The 19,398-nt window shown below is 44.9% G+C and overlaps 1 protein-coding gene across 4 annotated transcripts in view; it reads left to right on the top strand.

Annotated features, from left to right (window-relative positions):
* The window catches only part of ABCC3 (ATP binding cassette subfamily C member 3), a 44,016-nt gene that overhangs the window by 7,487 nt on the left and 17,131 nt on the right, over positions 1-19,398 (top strand). For all 4 annotated transcript variants that reach the window (XR_002443910.1, XM_021415238.1, XM_021415239.1 and 1 more), the window contains exons 2-12: positions 3,864-4,040; positions 4,937-5,062; positions 5,903-6,040; positions 7,705-7,830; positions 8,598-8,659; positions 9,853-9,984; positions 13,320-13,538; positions 15,795-15,972; positions 16,514-16,675; positions 17,700-17,792; positions 19,080-19,283. Coding sequence is in view for 3 of the 4 variants with exons in the window: in XM_021415238.1 (XP_021270913.1) it covers positions 3,864-4,040; positions 4,937-5,062; positions 5,903-6,040; positions 7,705-7,830; positions 8,598-8,659; positions 9,853-9,984; positions 13,320-13,538; positions 15,795-15,972; positions 16,514-16,675; positions 17,700-17,792; positions 19,080-19,283 (1,617 nt within the window). In the remaining variant the exon portion in view is untranslated. The remainder of the gene's footprint in view (positions 1-3,863; positions 4,041-4,936; positions 5,063-5,902; positions 6,041-7,704; positions 7,831-8,597; positions 8,660-9,852; positions 9,985-13,319; positions 13,539-15,794; positions 15,973-16,513; positions 16,676-17,699; positions 17,793-19,079; positions 19,284-19,398) is intronic.

Raw genomic sequence — 19,398 nt, 5'->3', positions numbered from 1 at the left:
GTTAACCTTGTGTACGGTGTGAATGACATCAGCACCTCGGCCTTCACGTTCCCATCAGATAAAGAGTGACTTTGTGTTTTCCATCACTTCTGCAGTTCTTCCTGCTGTGTAGTATTCTTGGAAAAAACACGTATTAATTTTTCCATTCGGTGAAGATAACTGCTTGGGTACAGAAGATGGAAGCCTTCCCAAGGGCTGGCAGCACTCTGCTGTGGGCTGCGTGGGGAGCGGCCGGGTGCTGGCTCAAGCCAGTGGAAGGCACTTCGATTTTCAGCTTCTCTGGTCAATAGGAGCTGGTTTGGACTTTAAACCGGGACCAGAGCCACAGCTGGTCTTTGTCTTAATATCACTGTTGGAGTTTGGGAAAGGGATAGACAGCAGTCTCACTGCTTCTGTTTTCCAGCCTGGCTTTAGGCAGTTTGTGGCTCCCTTTCTTTGAAAGCTGTGCGGGATGACGTGCAGGAAGCCCAAGATACATTGCTTTGTTCTGTTCTTTCCCTTACGGGCATTATCGGTTTTAAGAACGGTCTTTGCAATGGTGGTGTTCTTTTCCAGAGGGGAAAGCGTAATAGAAAATATTAAGCACTAGAGCAGATTTAATGTTGCTCAGGACTTTCCCTGTTGAATGCCATCCTTTAAATCAAGGTCATGGCTTTAACTGGTCATCTGCTTGTGAGCCCAGCTGCACAGAGGTCACGCTTACACAGATTGTGGCTGGAGCGGTGGGTGCGATCGAGGCTGCTGCAGGGGCCGTGTCGGTGATGCTCGTAACTGAATAGAAAGCTCTGCTGACTGGTGGGTTCTAGTCTCCAGGAGACTCCTTACCTGCTGGGAAGCTGTAACAAGCCCCTCTAATCCTGCAGCACATTGCTGTGAGCTGAGGAGACGTGTGTGCTATCCACCTTCAGCGTGTCAGACCTCTTTCAGTAGCAAACCTGAAGAACACCCTGCAGCCCTGGCGGGTGTTTCTGGCCGCAGTCAGCATCTCACTTGTTCTGCTCATCAGGACAGAGCGCAGCACGGGCAAGGGAAGGCAGGAGCCGGAAAGGCAGGAGCCACAGAGCTCGTCCCCTCGGCTCCTGCTGCCTGTATTTGTTCTCGAGGGTGGAGTCCTAGAACGTGATTGCTCGTTGAAGGGTATTTAGCAACGTTTAACAGCGCTGGTTTGGTCGGGATAGATGGCCTTGAAGCTCAGTGTCATATCCTGACGCGGCGTGCCGCCGAGGGTTGGAGATGTTGGAATGTGCACTTCGGGAGCGTTGATTTATAGCGCAGCCAGCTCCATGAGAACGGCACGAGCTTGGTGAGAAAGGCAGCTTTCAAATTCCCAGATAAAAAAGAAAAAGATAATAATTCACAGCAGAGCCCCTGCTCCGTGGTGCATACATGGCAGCCTCGTCCACAGCAGTTCGGTCTTAGGAGGAGTTTTGGGGAGCAAGTAATTTGTACGGAATTCCGCTACTTCAGTGTTTTAGGTACAGAACCCCCTGGGAAATGAGAACCGAGCAGTGGTGGCAGCTCACCCTGCACGCACTTTCCCCTCAGCCCACGTCGCTGCCCGCCCTGCTCCCGCCGAGCCGGTGCTGCTGGCTGTGCTTCCACGGGACACTGAAATGGTTCCGCTTTCATTCTTGGGGCTAATTGAGCTGAATCTCAAGATCTGAATTTTATTCATTTATTTTCTTAACGACAGAGTTTTTGTTTCCCGGCCAGCTGTATTTTTATGCTCAAAAATTCAAGTCCTTTGCCTAGTTTAAATAAGAGTTAATGAAAGCCTTAAAATGGCTTGGCAGCCGTACAGTCTGTGTCTCAGATACAATAGCCAGCTTGTGTTCAGCCTGGAGTTAATGGACATCTGGGGCAGTCTCTAGGTGGCTGTCAGACAGAAAACCATTTCTGGACATTCTGGTCCGATAGGAAAGGTTTAAATTAAGAGTGCTTTTATTTCAACGAATGTTCTTGTAAACAGAATCCTCGTTTAATTCCGTGCCCAACTATTGCTATTCTTCAGCTTTCCTTTTCCCAGGATTTTTTCCAGCAAGCAAAGAGAGTAGGATTGCAAACATGCCCAAGACACTGCTAAACCACGTGTAATTTAAAGAGGAAATGAGCATTTTGTAAAATAAATGAGAGTAGACAAGTGCCAGATTTAGAATTTGGGAGCCTTCCAGCTGCAGCCTTGCAGAGGGCATCCCCTGCCCCAGGCAGGTCGCTGCTGGCGAGCTCGTCCCATTAAAAAGGTGCTTTTAGACGTTGTCTGCTCTGTAGCCACCAGAGACCTTCTCGTTGGAGGAAAACAGAAATAGTTTGAATCCGAGGCTGGAGTTCTGTTTGGTTTTGATCCTGTATTTGAGTAGATTTGAGTATAACTGCCCGTGTGGTGTTGATTCAAGGCTGAAGCTTCCCCTAGGTCTGGACAAAGCTGGGTAGGAAATGGAGGGTTTTTTTCTTCCCCTGAAAGGAGCCATTCCTGGGCTGGAGAGGTGCTGCTCCAGGAGCAGCTCAGATGCACAGCCAACAGATCTGTGCCGTCACTGCTTCCAGAGGCCTCTGCCATCTGCTTTTTGTTGGTGCCAAAGCTGAAGCACTGAGTGAGCTGTTACGGATCAGCCAAGCCATCCTGGAACCTGGCAGGGCTTTGTCATTTCATTATGCTTAGGAGCTCCTCTGAAGTGTCTTAAGTGGCCTGAAGCAGCCGTGCGTGGCCCTTCCGATGGCTGTTGCCAAGGTCGAAGGACTGTAAGCTCGCTGTGGCTCTTCGGTTCTCCTAAAATTAGCCATTGCTGTCAGCATTTGATCTCTTTGTTTGTGTTGGCAAGCAAAGCAGGCCTGGAAATACTTCTTCAGCATGTACATTTGGATTGTTCACTCCGTCATTTCTAAGGGCTGGGGAGGCTTGACTGAAATAGGTGTCTGCTGAGAGCTCATACCTGCCCACAATTTGGTACCAGTAAGTGGTCCTAGTGCAGAGATATCTGTGATTCAGGCACGCCTTGGTTTTACCATCTGCTTGTTACTGATAATGAGAAAGTAATTTCCTGCAGGTCAGTATTTATCTACCGTATTTAAGGTGACATATCGAATGGCAAAACACAAGTTGTGTATTTCCAATAGATTTGATTACAAACAAGTTCCCCTTAGCTGCACTGAGATTTCTATTTTAGTTTGAACTTGCATAGCTGTGTGTTTGGATGTGGTGCATTCAAATCCTTTGCTGCAAGTTGCACGAGAGTCGTGGTGTCCTGGGTCGCAGATGGAAAGCACTGCTAGAAATGTCTTTGAGAAGTCCATGTTCCTCTTACATGTTAAATGTATTCCTTTTGCCTTTGTTCAGAGCAGGAAAGTAGTTGTCATTAGAGGCACATAAGGAAGCAGGATGAAATGCTAGTTAGAAATGCAGGGTTTCTTTCTGGGTAGGTATGTGCTCTTCATCTAAATCTGTTTGTTCTCTCCAGTGCTGGATATTCGTGCTGGGCGAGCTCTCAAGTCCAGGATTTTGGCTGGAGAGAAAGCTCTTGCTTAGCCACTGCAGTCCAGGCTGGGAATGCCTGAGAAATGTGGTTGTATTGCCACCTGTAACCAGGCCTTAGCAAAGCAAGGCTTAAACAGCACTCGTGTGTGCTGCAGAATGGAGGCCCGGCTCTGAGACACGGGAGGGCAGAAATTTCTGTGTTTTGTGTGGTGGATTTTTTTTTTTTTTCTTTTTAAGCTTTTGCCAAGTATTTATAGCTGTGTTTAGACATTTTACAATTACAGATTAACCACGAGTTGTCAGAATAGCTCTGTTTGGAAAGCTTCAAGCGGGTGTTCCAGTTGGTGGAGCTTCTGCCTCCCTGTTAATAGATGTCTCCTTTTTTTTCCAGGATGCCAATCTTTCGGTGCACACCGATAATCCAGACTTGACACCATGTTTCCAGAACACCATCCTGGCGTGGATCCCTAGTATTTATCTGTGGACTGTGTTACCCTTTTATCTTCTATACCTGAAGCGCTCTAAGAGAGGCTACATTGTGCTTTCCGTGTTGAGCAGGTTCAAGACGGTAAGATCTCTGCAGTGCTGCACAAGTAACGTGCGGGTTTGAGTTCAGGAGTTCACATTTAATTCAGTGTCAAAACAAGTGCTGAAGGTAGGGCTTACACAAAGTTCTTTCTGGTTTATGGGGAGACTAAAGAACGTACTTAGAGGAAACGACAGCGCTCATAGGAATCTCTGGGGGGGCATTCGAGGGATAGCTCAGCTGGCAGGTAGTGCCACGAGCACAGCTTTCTGGGTGGGATGAAGAGTTCATTATTCTGCAGGAGGGAATTCGCCTCCGTGGTGGGCCAGCACTGTGATGCTTCACCACTTAAAGCTGCCAAGCAAAGACCTTAAGGTAACTGTAGTGAAAACTTCATCTCGTTGTGAAAATATGCACAGGAAGGTGTTTTTTCAAGCCTCTGCGCCCACTTCATAGCTATGTGTTTTCATCGGTATCTTGTGCCTAGAGGTGGCTGTTGTCAGCAGTACCTCTGGTTTATAAATGAGTAGGTGTAAGGAAAGCGAACAAGTCCTTTCCATTGGCCATGAGAGAACTGGGTTATCCCAGAGAAAAATTCTGGGCATCCGCTTCTGAGCATATCTGCCTTTAATCAGGATGCTGCCTGTGTTTCCAATTAAAACTGAATAGTGTGGGGAGAAAAAAAAAGAAAGAACCTCAAGGGTAACTACTGTAACCTTTCTCTTAGCTGTGTTTGTGCATCCTTTGCAAAACAGTTGAGGCTGGATCCTTGGTCTGAGTGCAGCGGGACAGTTCCACCAGCTGAAATGCAGCTGTAGCAATGCTGTTTACACAGCTTTGTCTTGCTGGGCATCTCTGAATCATAACGGTTTTGCTAGCACTGTGATTCCCCCTGGAGATAAGTTCACCAAATACTGTTTCTGTTTGACTGCTTTCAGCTGTTCGGTGTCCTGCTGTGGTGTGTGAGCTGGGCAGATCTCTTCTACTCTTTCCACGAGCTCCTGCAAAGCAGAACGCCGGCACCAGTCTATTTTGTGACTCCCTTGGTCGTTGGCATCACTGTGGTTCGTAGCTGTTTCTATTTATGGCAGCTAAGAAAACTCGTACATGGATGAGGGAGGAAGGAGGTTCCTTTGCATTTGTTGTCTTATCCTGTACTCTCGTAGCTGAATTAGTATTTAGATTACTGAAGCAAATTTTGCCAGCTGAAAAGACCACAGTTACAGGTGTATCTCTCCTGCAGACTCACCTGTGTAAATGGAAATGTTTATAATGGAGAGATTGTTCTACCTCGCTCTTATCTATTTCTCCAGGCTTATGATCCAAGCGTGGAGAGGATTTGGGTATGAAGCAGGGAGATATGATTGAGTTTGGCTTGTGCATTGTTCAGCGTTGCATTGGACTTTGTCAGAGTCTCTCTCTTATCTGCTGGTTGTTCCTCCATTAAACAGAAACCAAATTTTCTTTGCCTAAGATAGTAAACAGGCTTGGGGCTGTTGTGTGAAAAATGAAGCTGTAAAACGTACCCATTAAGTTTTTTATTCCCTTGGTAAGTTTAATATATTTGTAATGCTGTTTTCTAGACGAGTTACAGTTGTCCATCTGGATAGGAGAAATAACAGGTCTTAAATTTGCTTAATATATTTGTAGTTAATACTTAATTGTGTATGGCCCTAGGTACAGAGCCTGGTTTTAAAACCTGTTCTGTAGCAAGGGCTCTGAAAATGGTAGAACCAAATTATTTCATGAAGTTATTCCATGCCTCCCTTAGACAGAGGAGGTTTTGTTCCCGAGCCCTGTGACGGGGTCTGCTTTCGCAGCGGTCCTGCTGCCAGCAGGGCTGTGAATAAGGGGAGCGGTGGGACGGGGTTGTGTTCACATGTTCCTGTGCTTACTTTTCACAGCTGTTAGCTACATTGCTGATTCAGTACGAAAGACTGAGAGGAGTTCAGTCCTCTGGAGTGCTCATTATCTTCTGGTTTTTGTCTGTGCTCTGTGCCGTGGGGCCTTTCCGGTCTAAGATCATGACTACAACAGCACAGGTAACGTGCCATCCCTGTTAGCACTCGGAGAACAGGAAATGTAGCATTAACATCTCTGGCAAGGGAATGAATCTCCTCGTTCGGAGTCAGGTCTGAACCTGGCTCTTGCCAGAAAGAAAAATTTGGTTCCATTGTCTTGACTCAGACTTGTCTAACTTGAGGGGATCTGGGGTTCCTCACGCAATGCCAAATATAGATTTTTCTGGACCTGAGGGTATACTGGAAACCTGTTAGACATCCTAGGGCTGTACCAACACCGTGCATGTGTGTGCATATATGCACACACACACACACACACACACACACACACACGGGAACAGGCTCTCACTTGCTTTCTGTCTGTTTTCCTTCTCTTCCCTTTTTCTTCTCAAGTCCCCTGTTCCTTCCTTTCTTGTTCAGACTGCTTGACCATGTTATGCAGCTCCTTAGGCCTTCTTTTTGTCAGTGTGCAGTGCAATGAGGACAGCAATTTTACTCCAGCTGTGGCTGTATATAGACAACAAAACGGTGGAGGGAGAGGAAAGAAACCTGGGCTGTTCTGATTCCTGCTTGAAAGCATAGCAGGCTCTCCCAGATTAAGAATGCTGTTACTTTTTTCAAAGAAACAGATTTCACTAAGAAGGGCAAAGACTGCTTCAGTGATTAGATCATCAAAGGCTGAGAATGAAAAGGAGTATTTGGAAAACATGAAGGTGATTACTTCTCAGTGAAAGTGATGCTAAATCAGTGTTGGTTCTGTTGATGAATTTAATACGCTGTTTATTTATTTATTACTACTGGCAGCATTATCCTTTTCCCAAGGATCTTGCTGTGTCAGACTGTTGTAAATATTCCAGTGGTAGCTGAGTTAAACCTGAAAGGACGGTCTGTGCAGGGCAGCCCTGGTGAGACCCTCTTGTACACCACTTCAAATCAATTTTAAAACTGTAGTAGCGGTGATTAAGTACAAAAATGGACTATCAATGACTGATTCCCTAGTCAACTTAAAATTACGAAGGCAGAGTCCTGGAATGTGTAAGGGTACCATCCCTCCTGTTCTTGCAACTGCCGAGGACGAAATATTCTTTCTCTTACACTTCAGGACTAAACATTTTAAGGGAACAATGAGAGCATTCACAACTGCATGAGGTTATGAAAGAACTGCATAAGGGATATGCCCTCACAGCAAGAAGTTTTAAGTCAACTGTGGACTCATATGAGTGGGAAAGGGAATATCTCTGCAGCAGATGGAACTGTTATTGTGCAATGCAGTGTTTTCTTGTTTCTTCTGAAAGCATTTGACATTGACTGCTTGTAAAAGGTAAATGGATGTTCTCTGATCTGGGTTGTCAATTCCTGTGCTTATGACATGATTTTGCAAGAACCCCTGGGGGTAATTTAAAAGGATGTCATGTAGCCCTGATTCCAGAGGGTGTCTGCATGCTGCAAGGTGCATAAGCACTTTGAAGTTGACAGAATTTAATGAAAAGCAATGTGGAGAGAAGCATTTACTTAGGTGCTTTACAGAGTGCGTGCATACTTTTGTAAGATAATTCCTTCTTTGCAGTGTTCGGCTGTGGGGGAAGAAAGGACGTGCCAAAAGATGCTGGAACAGTTGGTGTGTGCGTGTATTTTGTGGTGGGAAATACAATTAAGCCTATTTACTGTGTTTTTTTTCCCTTCAGAACCATGTAAATGAGAGGTTCAGGTCTGCCACGTTTTACATCTATTTTGTTTTGATAATCATTGAGTTGATCCTTTCATGTTTTAAAGAAAAGCCTCCATTCTTTTCCCCTGCTAATACAGACCCTGTAAGTATTTTTATTTTGCTTTCTTTACATTCTACAGACTTCATCGTGTCTTGAGAGTTCCACTGAGAATATTTGTAACTGCAGAAAGCTTTGGATTGTCGCTGAGGTTCTGGCTGTAGTTGGTGATCCCCCTTAAGAAACAGTGTGTATGGAGAGTAGTACTGGGATTTAAAGCCTTTTTCCATTATGTGTGCCATCAGTAATGACTAAAATCTATTTACTGAAAGCATCCCTCCTACTCGCTGCTTCATAAATGTAATTTATGAAAACTAAAGCTTAATATTAATTATTCCAGGACCATTTTTTGTGGAGATTGTTTTCTACTTGCTTAACATTCCTTTAGAGTTAACTGAACTCTCTGAGTCTCTTGACTCCATAAACCAGTTTTGTATGTATTGAGAATAGATATGAAGAAACAAGAATAACAGGAGATATCGGTGGTGTCACAAGTTAATTGGATCTTAATCTCTAATTGGATTCATGCTTAAACTGAGCTGAGAGAGGAGTACATGTTTTTTGAATGAACATTTCAGAAACTATAGAATGGCATTTCACTTCGTGTAAGTGTGATTTAAAGGCAGTATATAAGCGTTTTTTAAAGATGAAAGGAGATCTGCACGACTTGGGCAATGACAGGGATCAATTTATGTCTCATCAGGACGTAGGCACGTACGCGCGATAAACTATGCAATAGAACAGAACTGATCAAAGTAGACTCATTTCTTGTTGTCTTGATTTAATCTTTGTCCTGCGCACCTCCACTGTAGAATCCATCTCCAGAGCTAACTTCGGGCTTCCTCTCCAGATTGACGTTCTGGTGGTTCACAAGGTGAGCTCCTCTGCGCGGTGCGTTGGACAGCTGGCAGCCACGCGCTCTATTTGTGATACGTGCTGTACAGAGTTACCGATGTGGAGGTTTTTCCCTTCACATAGTTGACATTGGATGTTCTTTCACTGACAGCACTGTCAGCACTTTCAGAATATGAACGCTTGCAGACCAATTTTAGAGAGCTCACGCTGCCCAAACTTACGTGAGGAGCAGTGGCAGCAATTGTGCCATGGCTGCTAGCACACGGCCTGGGTGCGCGTACCACGTGCTGGAGCGTTACCTGGAACAAGATGCACGATTGTGTAGCACAAGAAGAAAATAGTGGAAACTTTTCACCCACCCGAGACGCGTCTTGTTTCCTTTGAGGCTCATGGCTGAATGCTTTTGTTACGAGGACGTTTTCTTTGCACGAGGAAATTGGGTTCTATATTCAAATCATTACTGCCAACTGTTGATACTGCAGTGCTATGGGATGTGTACTGCAGTCAAATGTGGGATTGGGTTTTTTTCCACTCTGTGATAACGAAGTGGAATCGATGCTGAAGGTCATGTGAAGACCCAGTTTTTTCAAAGTGGCTGATCCTCACTCTTCTGTCTGTGTAACTTCATTGTCCTGGCCACAGCCTTGTAAAATTCTTTTTAGTGAGAGTGAGATCTTTCTAAATTTTTAGAGTTCTCAATGTTCAGCTTTCCTGTAGAGATTTATGGCAACGAGACATTTGTATCTCTTGGCAAAATCTCGCCTAGAGCTGAGGAACTGTAATTTTCCTGTGTTTGGAGAGAGAAGTCTGGTTTTCCTTTAACTTATGCGAGCTTCCCTTTTGCATTTCGTTTGTCTCTGACAGTTGATTCAGATTATTTTTACCTCTGAATTTTCACTGTTTTCCTTTAACATCACAGCTCAGTTCAAATGCTTATGGATGTTGTTTTTTATTTCCCTTCTTTTCTAAAGTGATATTTTCAGTAAAATACACGTAATCAAAACTATGTAGTGTCCTTTCCTTGACTGCAAACGTCAAGATAAGGAATAAGGGGAAATACAGATGTAATTATCACTGTTGGTTTCTTTCCTTTTTTTTCCCTGTGTATACACCCCTTTTTACTTCTGTTAGCTGCCTGCTCCCAGTGTTAGCTGCAGTGCTTCGTGTGCTGTTACCCAAACTGAGCTGAACTATTTTTCTCTGTATTTGCAGCTTTGCAATCCTTGGTTACAAAAGACCTCTCGAAGATAAGGATTTGTGGTCACTGAACGAAGATGATGTTTCAAAAAATATTGTGCAGAAACTAAGTAGAGAATGGGACAAAGAAAAAGCAGAGTGTAAACAGTAAGTAATTGAACAATTCTGCAAATGGAGATTGATGAGTCAATTCAGCACTAATGAGCTGTTCATCCCTGAAAATGAGCCGAGTAAACATGACATCTACCTCTAATTCCATCTGTTCCTTATTAATATTAATAGTCAGCCTTGCTTTTTTAAAGATGTCTAGGCAGAGGCAAGCAGGAGCCCTCTGGGGCTTGTGTACCACCTACACGTTTTTTAACTAGGTGCTTAAAATATGCGTGGGCAGGTGGTGACGTTCACCCTGTGGAGAAGGGCTGAAGATGTATGAACAGAACGGGGTGAGCTGGTTGGAGTGGAGAAAGCGAATAACTTCCATTACTGGGCTGGTGGATCTCTAACCCTGTAATTGCATCCCTCCTAGGCACGTTGGAGCACAACTTTTGGGCGCCATAAATCAAAGGGAATTCTTTATTATCACCGTCATGAGGTTTTGACCTGAGGCTAATTTCAGCCTTAAGGCTCTTAGCAGTAAACAGTTCTGCACTTCCTAGGAATAAGAATATGATGCTATCCCAGCACATGAAGGGAGAGTGTAGGGAGAGGGATGTCCCACTTGGAGCTGAGACCCTGCTCCTGTTGCCTCAGAGGTCAGCAGCAAATCTCCCTTTGTCTCCTATGGAAATAGAATAGGGTCAGTATTTGCATGTAGTTAAATCCATGCTGGAGAGGGTATCCTTTGTATTACATGTTCTGCTCCAGCCTAATCTTAAGAAGTCGTCTGTTCTGCAACTGCATTTCTTTCTCCCACTGGTTAGTGTCCAGAACGTCTCCAAACAAAGAGATGGGCTCATGGAGCTACAGACAAGAAATGTCAATGAGGGGGATGCCTGCGCTTCCATTTCCTTTCATTGTGAAGATTTCTCCTCCATATGGAGGCTTTCCTCTGTTATTTTCTGTGCGTATCCGTGCCAAATTGGAAAGACCCTTCTGTGTGATAATATGGGGAAAGTCATAAGCTTCTTGGCAAGGCTCACTATGCTGTGGAGAGTTCTACTTTGCAGCTAAAATCTGAAAGGTTTCCAGTGCTAACACCAGCAGCTCATCCACTCATGCTCTGCATGTATGCTGTGGTGATGGTTTTACTTTTTTGTTGTTGTTTTTTTTGCTTCCTTAATATCTCTAGTTTTACAGTGTGGAGCAATGTGCATTGTCTGGGTTCTGGTCTTTAGCTGCATGGGGATAAATCGCACCCCTCAGGCCTTCCTACAGTAAGAGCACATCCACTACAGGAAGCACCCAGGGTCCAGGAAAACTTCTGCTGGAAAACCAGAAACTGCCTGGGGTTTTGTCATGGGGTTCAGTGCGTTCTGGAAATTGTTCATGTAAACTGGGGCCAGCTGGCAATGAATTCAGCTATACGTTCTGCCTTGTATTAAGCTCAGGTAAAATGCAGTGGTGACTGTGTTAATCATTCTCAGGTGGGAAAAAGAGCAAAACCAATACAAATCACTGTACTCTGGACTGCTGGGTTTCAAGTAACTCTAAAAACTGCATGGCTTTCCTTATTCTTCATTTATAAGCAGGCATTCTCAGTTACTTCATGTTAAATCTCGTCATGGGTAGCCATGGACTGGAAGCCATCAGAAAGGCTTGTTTTTCCTTTTCTTTTTAAACTCTGTTTAGCAAGGTTTTACCATATGAAAACTCTCTGTCAGTTGTGTGAGTGTAGAGGGTATCACAAGAAGTAACGGCAGCATACGTCGTAATCATTTATTTTTAAAAATTTAATCAGTTGCAAGCCACATCTTCAGACTTACCTAATTGTAAGGATTATCACATTGCTGTATCCCCTTAACCTACAAAACTTCTTGTGCATATTGCTTCACAGTTCTCTTCCAAACCACCCTTGTGAATTACTGTTAAATAATAATAATTGATTCTCTGTTAATGAGTTACAGGAGAGCTCGGTATGGGTTTAAGTCGGTGTGGATTCACATTGTTATTATAGATAATACTGGAGACAATAAAGCACGCTGGTAGTGTTTTCCCTTCGGTTTTGCTTCTTTGGCTGTATGGCTGGGATCTCTACTTGCTCGCTTACTGCATTGCTGCTTCCCAGGAAGCCAGAGCTGTGCTGGAAGGACGAGGTGTGCTGCGGCCTGTGTAGGCCCGTTCTGGTCACCTTCCGCTCTTGGAGAATGATGATTTGAAGATTCAGGGCCTTGTTATTACCACTGAGAAATCTGTGTGTTTCCCATGAGATAATCAGCATGTATTGTCTAGTGAGCCGTAAATCATCAAAGCCAAGCACACGCGTTTAGCTTTGAGAAAAAGCTGGGTGCGACCAGGCGCATGCTGCTGGAGCCCTGACCTCACCTAGCTACCCGTAGTAAACACTAGGAGTGTATTTCCTGTGGGATTTTTGCTGCAAGAGAACTATTGCGTTGCTGTTAGCTGACTGTAATAAACATTTTTAATAGCACAGAGCCAGAGGCGAGTAGTCTTGTTTCTCCTTCTATGCGTTTAATGGCCTGGTTGCCAGAAAATAAAGCTTTGCTCATAAACTCTCCAGGTTTGATCTGGAAGAATAAAGATGAAGCTGCTTGTTCTCATCTGAAAAAGAAAAGAGATTGTTTGGTCTGGTTTAGGTTCCCCTACCCCACCCTCAGACTTTGCTGCAAAGAAATGAGGATTTGCACATTTCTTCATTTGGAAGGATGCGAACAAGTTTCTTCCTGTGGACTGTTAGCCACAGCCATCGTTGTGAACGCTCACAGGCTGTTGGAATTATTAGGCTCCGTAGCCAGCCAGCTCCAAAGAAATCTGCATGCTCTTTGAGAAGAGCCATAAATCCAACCACACTTGGTAGTGCTTGCAAGTAATTTTTCAAATGCCGTTTTATTTGTCTTCGCTGTTTCTAGGGTCTCTTTTCCATCTGTCCCTTCTTAGAAGGCTTATGTGTCTCAGACTCCAATTTCCTTCTCGTTGTTCCACTTGGATTTAAACTTCCTGGCTGCCATTCCTGGGGTTATTCCCTCGGTCCTCAAGAGTTATCAGCGATTTGGTATTTCTGGTAGAAAAGCTGCTAGGCTGCTCTTTGAGAACAATTCGTGGTGGAAATAGTTTTCCAGAGCGCTCAATCTCTATTGATAAGCAGCAGAAGTCAGGCGCCTAAACCCAAGAGATGCTTCTAGAAACCCCACCTGGAGCCCAGGAGAGCAGCACGTGCCCTTGGGGTGAATTTTTCATTGAATTGTCTCGAAGATCTTTGCAGAAGAGTTGGCTTTCATTGGCTTCCTTTAGATGTTACTGCTGTACCCAGAGGGCAGTGATGTTCACGTTGTCGGTGTCTCTGACTGTTTGGTTTGTTCCCCTAGGAAAGAAGATGTGACATATAGGAAGAAATCTAACCATGCGCTGAATCATGTTGGTGATGGTCCAGAGGAAGCTGAAGTTCTGATTAGGGACAAGAAGCACAGCAGGAAGCCTTCCTTCCTCAAAGCTTTGTTGAGGACCTTTGGGCCGTACTTCTTAATGGGCTCCTTCTTCAAGCTGATACAAGACCTGCTTTCTTTTGTCAACCCTCAGCTGCTAAGGTTGGTTTTCTGTGAGAGTAGTTTCTGTGTGTAGTCCCTACAGAGGCTTGGCTTTGGCAAGCAGTGTTTATTTTTGAAATGCATAACTCATTTCCCTCACTGTGCTGCATGTGTAAATTCCCCCACCCTCCCACTGAAATACCCTCAGACAGGAGCTCCTTATTGTGGACGAAGCTGCAAATTGGGCAAGTTTCTTTGAAATGAAAGATTCATAAATCACCCATCACCAGTAGACAGCTTTAGATTGCAAATTACCTGTTGTGCCATGTAGCAGTCCAAAGCAATTTCTCCCCAGTTCTAAAAGATTATTTGTGAAATCGAAGCAGAGCACTGCTTGCTGAATCCAGCAGTCTCTGCACATCTGATGCCCACATGAGTTGGTGGTGGTGGCAGCTGTAGTGTGACAATACAAATGAAGTGTGGTGCTCAAGTATATGATGCTTTGACTGTGCTGCTATCATCTGGGATAGATTCTGGAGCTTCTGGATGAGTTCGTGCGTTCTTAGTAATACTCAGTGATAAGAATGTGTGATACACAGATGCAGTAAATTTTTGGGTAAAATAAAATTAAAAAAAAAGAGAGAAAAGGGAGAAAAATATTGTCAAAAATAATATGTCCTCAAATTCTTCCTGTATGAGAAACATCTGTACTTCCCATCTCCAGGAGCGCTGCCATTCAGCTTGGTTGGTAGCGCAGGGTGCGTGATCCCCACGTTTCTCTGTTAGTGTAAGTCTCGAGGTGGGAACGTCGGCAGATAGTCACTGGCTAAGAGGAATGTAACAGTGGAAACACCAGCATCTCAGGGAGCAGCAGTTGCTTTCTATCCACCAGTTGTTTCCAAATCCGTGCGAAGGCGCATAGCCCTGTAATGCATGAGAGAGGAACGGAGTTTGGATGGGGGCTGTGGATGTGGGGAAGGGGGGAAGAGAGGGCTCTGTTCCTCTATGAGTGTCCCTTAAAATAACGGCACTGTGGAGCTGTGCTCTGAGACCATGCTGTTCTGTGGGTGGTTGTGGTATACCCAGAAAGTTGCTGAGAAGAGGGTCCAGCCCAATACGGTGACATTAATAGCTTGCAGTCTGTCTTCTTCCAGCCTCCCTAGTGAGGAGGCAGCTGGCTTCCTTCTGAGAACACGTTAAATTTAATCTATTCTGGGGATTTCTCAAGTTTGCATAAATTCTTGGATATGTTGTCAGTGATATCTCAAGACAGATAGTGGGGAATTTCTGCTCAGGTCTACGCTCCTGCAGTCTTGGAGGTTGCACAGCTACTGGCAAGAGAAAATGGAAAAGCCATGGCTGTCTGGCAGGTTGCACATAAAATAGTTTTGTGCTCCTCAAGATTCAGCAATCTTTTTAGAAAGAGTTTGTTGGGGTTTTTTTGCTGAAGCTGTCCACTTAGAGCATGAATGAATGGTGTGCAAGGGAAGATCTCAGACTGAAAGAAGAAAGCTGCAGCAACCTCATGTCTCTAAAGCAAGGCTCTGGGGCTCTTTGCATTTTTCCAAGTGTTGTTTCCTCCCTGCTGATTATTTGAACCCTGGAACCAAATCTGTTCCTCTCTTACTTGGAAAATTCTATTCTCTGGTCAATAGTCTGCAATCACATGTGATTTTTGGGAAGGCTGAACGTTGCACCGCGTTGCACGACTTGCTTGTTATATGACAGCTGTTCCGGCCTTGCAGGGAGAGCAGATGCGTATAGTAAGAAGTGGCTAATTAATAAAAGATGATGAAGCCAGTTTAGTGCTACTACCATTTTACCAAAAAGAGGGAGTGAGGAATTTTCCATGCATCCATCCAGGGAGATGTCTTTTAATGTATTTTTTTTGTGGGGAAGCAGCCCAGGCAGAGGCACTCGGGCACTTGAGGAGGATTGGGGTGGGAAGCTGGTTCTGTCTGCTCTGCTGCACTGCCCTGCTGCGTCTGTGGGGCTGCCCCACGGAGCGCAGACACTGAGCAGTGTGTTTAATCCCTGGATCTCAGGGGAGACCTGGGCTTCCTCAGCGTGTTTCATTTTCTGCAGGCTCATTTGCAAAGTGCACACTGGCAGAGCCTCAGGTTTTGCGGCGTTACGGTCTTTGCAGTGTTGTTTGCAGTTGTAACTCAGCTTGCATCCTGGAGCGCTGTTTACTTTCTGTGGCTAGAGAGAGGATGTGGCAGGATGCCGCGGCTGAGGGAAGCTATGTTATGTCCCATTAAACTTGCTCTGTGTTTTTTTTCTTCTCTTTTCCTTCCCTGATGTTCTGAAAAACAGTGTATTAATCAGCTTCATTGAGAACAAAGATGCCCCAAGCTGGTGGGGATTTTTGATTGCAGCTTTGATGTTTATCTGTGCTGTGCTGCAGACTCTCGTACTTCACCAGCATTTCCAGTACTGCTTTGTTACTGGGATGAGGCTGAGAACTGGGATCACTGGAGTGATATACCGAAAGGTAAGACTGGAAGCATTTTGTGGGCCACAACACTGAGTATAAAGGCAAGAAGGAGGCATCAGCTCTGAGATACGTAGGGGTGGCCAAGCTTATTGGAGAAGAATAGCCTCCTGGGAAATTAAAGAAGAGCAATTTTGTTTTGTCTGTTTGTTTTCAGTGAGTTTTTCAGGGTACCTCTATTACAGCTGCTAGAATTTTCTGGGAATCAGGAACTTAGTGTGGGTGTGCTGCTCAGTCACTAGACACAGCTCAGGCAATGGTTGGCTCCAGGGAAATGTTCAGGAAAGTGGTCCAGGAGAACAGTGTTGGTGGGTTTCCTTCAGAACGCTACAAACTGCTGAACGTGGAGGTGCTCACATGAAGCCATGTCACAGAGCTGCCTTCTTTGGGGGCTAGGAGTTAATGCCTGTGTGAATCATGGTGTTCTTGTTGGGGTCCACGTTCTTGGGGAGTATTGTATTCTAACGTTTGAGGATTTCTTCTCCATGTTTCCTTGGATGTATCGAGACGGTGAATCCACTGAACGTCTCTTATGTCTCAGTCCTTAGTCATCACAAACTCAGCAAAACGCTCATCTACTGTTGGAGAAATTGTCAACCTGATGTCAGTGGATGCCCAGCGCTTCATGGATCTGGTGGCTTTCCTGAATATGCTGTGGTCTGCACCACTCCAGATATTCCTGGCGTTGTATTTCCTCTGGCAGGTACAGACATTGTCACCTTCCTTCAGAAATGTTCTCAGTGATGTGCAGGCATATTTTTTGATCCTTTGACCCACCGCTGCTTTTTTTTATATGTTTAGTGTGCTGCCTTGTTTTGATGTAATAACTTGTGCTGATACACAAGATGAATTCATTTCTTAATGATTTTGTTCATCTGGCAGGCGAGATAATGCTTTTGAAGGAGAAGATATCCCTTATGCTTCCATTGTCCCTAGCGTGCTTGGATAGGCACTGTGTGGACTCATCACAGTATTCCCAGTAGCTGATACAAATGAGAGCCTGAGGGAAATAATTAAAAAAATAAAAAAGGAAATATAAGTCATATGCAAAGATTATGTTATGCTATATAAAGAAGACAGCATGGAGTAAATCAATAAATCTCAATTGGAATAAACTTTTTTTTCCTTTCCTTCAGCGAAGTTCCTTGTTTATTCCATGTTCAGTTTTAACGTTGGCTTTCATCCTTTAAATGTTTCCCTGCAATTAATCTGTGCAGAGCAGCAGCACCAGCGTAACCATACGGATTTATTCTGGAGAGCCATAAAGCTGCAGCAGCTTTACGAGGTTCTGCTCTGCTGGTTTGTGTGCCTTTACCCACGTTGTGGGACCGGGGTTACTTCAGTAATTACGGTTCCCCAGGTCAGAGAGAAGTCAGTGGAAAAATCCCTTCTCTGTAGCTTTTTTGTTCCCTTTCTGTATTGACTCTAGCTCTGTATCTGCATCAGTTCAGACTCCCCCCCCCCCCCACCCCCACTGGGAAGCACTTAGCAGGTAAATGACAGAGCGTGCTGCCATCACCAGTGCTGGCTTGGCTGTTTTTCTGTCTCCTCATAGCAGTTGTTCTGTGGAACCAGAACACTTCCCTGGGAGGAGTGCAGCTGTCTATCTCCAGTGTTGCTCCGTGAGGCAATGCGTTTCTGTCTCTATGACCTGCTGGTTCTTTAATGTTCACCCCTGGGGATGCAGCACTCCGGTACAACAACTTACCTTTTCTCTTTCCATCCAGGCTCTAGGGCCTCCCGTGCTGGCAGGAGTTGCTGTGATGGTTTTACTTATCCCATTCAACGCTGCAATAGCAATCAAAACCAGAGCATTCCAGGTAGGGTACCAGCAGAGAGAGCATCGTCTGAGTTTGTGGCTGTGCTACGAGAGGTGAAGGATCGATAACGTCACGGTCATTACTGAGGTGCCGTTTGCACCAATTTTCTTAGGATTAAGATTGTACCGATATATTGAATAACTGCATCCCCTCAGTTAGCTTTTGCATAGTGAATTGAATGCTGTTTAAAGGTGTGGCACTGACTCCATGGCTCAGCTCTGGAGGAGCTGCTGGGATTAGCAAGAAGTTTTTGTGTCCATGTCCCTTGAGCTAGCAGCTGCTTCTGACGTCTAGGGAAAGGCTCATGGAGCTGGGAATGGCTGCTTGTAGAGGGAACTGAAACCCGGCAGCTTGTTTCTTATGTTAAGAGGCAGCGTTGATTTTCATTGCTACAGAGCTGGGCTAAATTTGCATTTTTACCTTGAGGTAAAAATATCCTTTATTCCCTCCCCCCTTAATTGTCTACTGTCAAGAAAGGCTGAAAAAGCAATATCATAGTGCCCTCTGGCTTTGTGCTGCACAAATCGAGGGAGCGGCGGGTGCTGTGCCCCCTGTCAGGACTGGCTGGAAGCTTTAAAAAGGAAATCAATCTACAGATGTGAAAAGGGTGAGAGCAGGAAAACAAGTCCAGATGATAACGCTTACGCACGACCTCAGAAACAAGTGCTACTATGACGTGCCTTAAGGAGACATCCAGACTTTGCACTGAGTCTCTCGGGTGGCAGCATGTCAGGAGGAGCATTCCTTTTTTCCCCTGCCCGCAGTAAGGTGCTCAGAGCTGAACCTTGGTGCGCGTGGGTGCAGTTTTTCATTTTGTCTATCCTGCTGAGAAGGGATTTGATTTTTCTGAAGTAGCTGAATGAAGCCCTGTGTCCCAGTGTACAGAAGAAAAAGAAACTAGGGGTAACCACAAATTCCAAGGTATCCCATGAGAAATACAGCTGTGTGTATCAGGAAGAAGTCTGATGAAATCAAAGAGGTGGGGTAGTATTTTTCTCAGCTGCCTGAATCTTTCTAAAAAGTGGTTTTGAAAATGTAATTCCTGACAGTGAGGGTGAGCAGAAAGCCTTTGTCTTCATCTTTTCAAACTTTTCCTTTGACTCCCGCTTTCTTTGGAGCTGTAAACTTGCACGTGAGCTTACAGATAACACTCTCACTTTCTTTAATCTCCTTTCACATCCTCTTTAGAAACAGCCAAGGGCCATCACAGCCGTGAGACAACGTGTTCGGAGCTCCCATCTAGTCACTGCAGTGACACGCTGTCTCCTGTGTTTGCTCACAATCTAGGTGGAACAAATGCGGTACAAAGACTCCCGTATTAAATTAATGAATGAGATCCTGGGTGGCATTAAGGTGCTGAAGCTGTATGCTTGGGAGCCGTCATTTTCAGATAAAGTGTTGGAGATCAGAAAGAATGAGCTGCGAGTGCTGAAGAAGTCTGCCTATCTCAATTCTTTGTCCAACTTTGCGTGGATCAGCTCGCCGTTCCTGGTAAGTTGTATCTGCACGACGTTCTGAATTGCACAGAGCGCATCCTCGAAGGAGAGATGCGGAGTTCACTGTTTGCCAAATGAACCTAGGAGCAAAATATAAATACCTTTTAGGG

The sequence above is a fragment of the Numida meleagris genome, chromosome 17 (assembly GCF_002078875.1).
Source record: "Numida meleagris isolate 19003 breed g44 Domestic line chromosome 17, NumMel1.0, whole genome shotgun sequence".
NCBI lineage: Eukaryota > Metazoa > Chordata > Aves > Galliformes > Numididae > Numida > Numida meleagris.
This window is presented reverse-complemented; position numbering and strand designations above follow the sequence as displayed.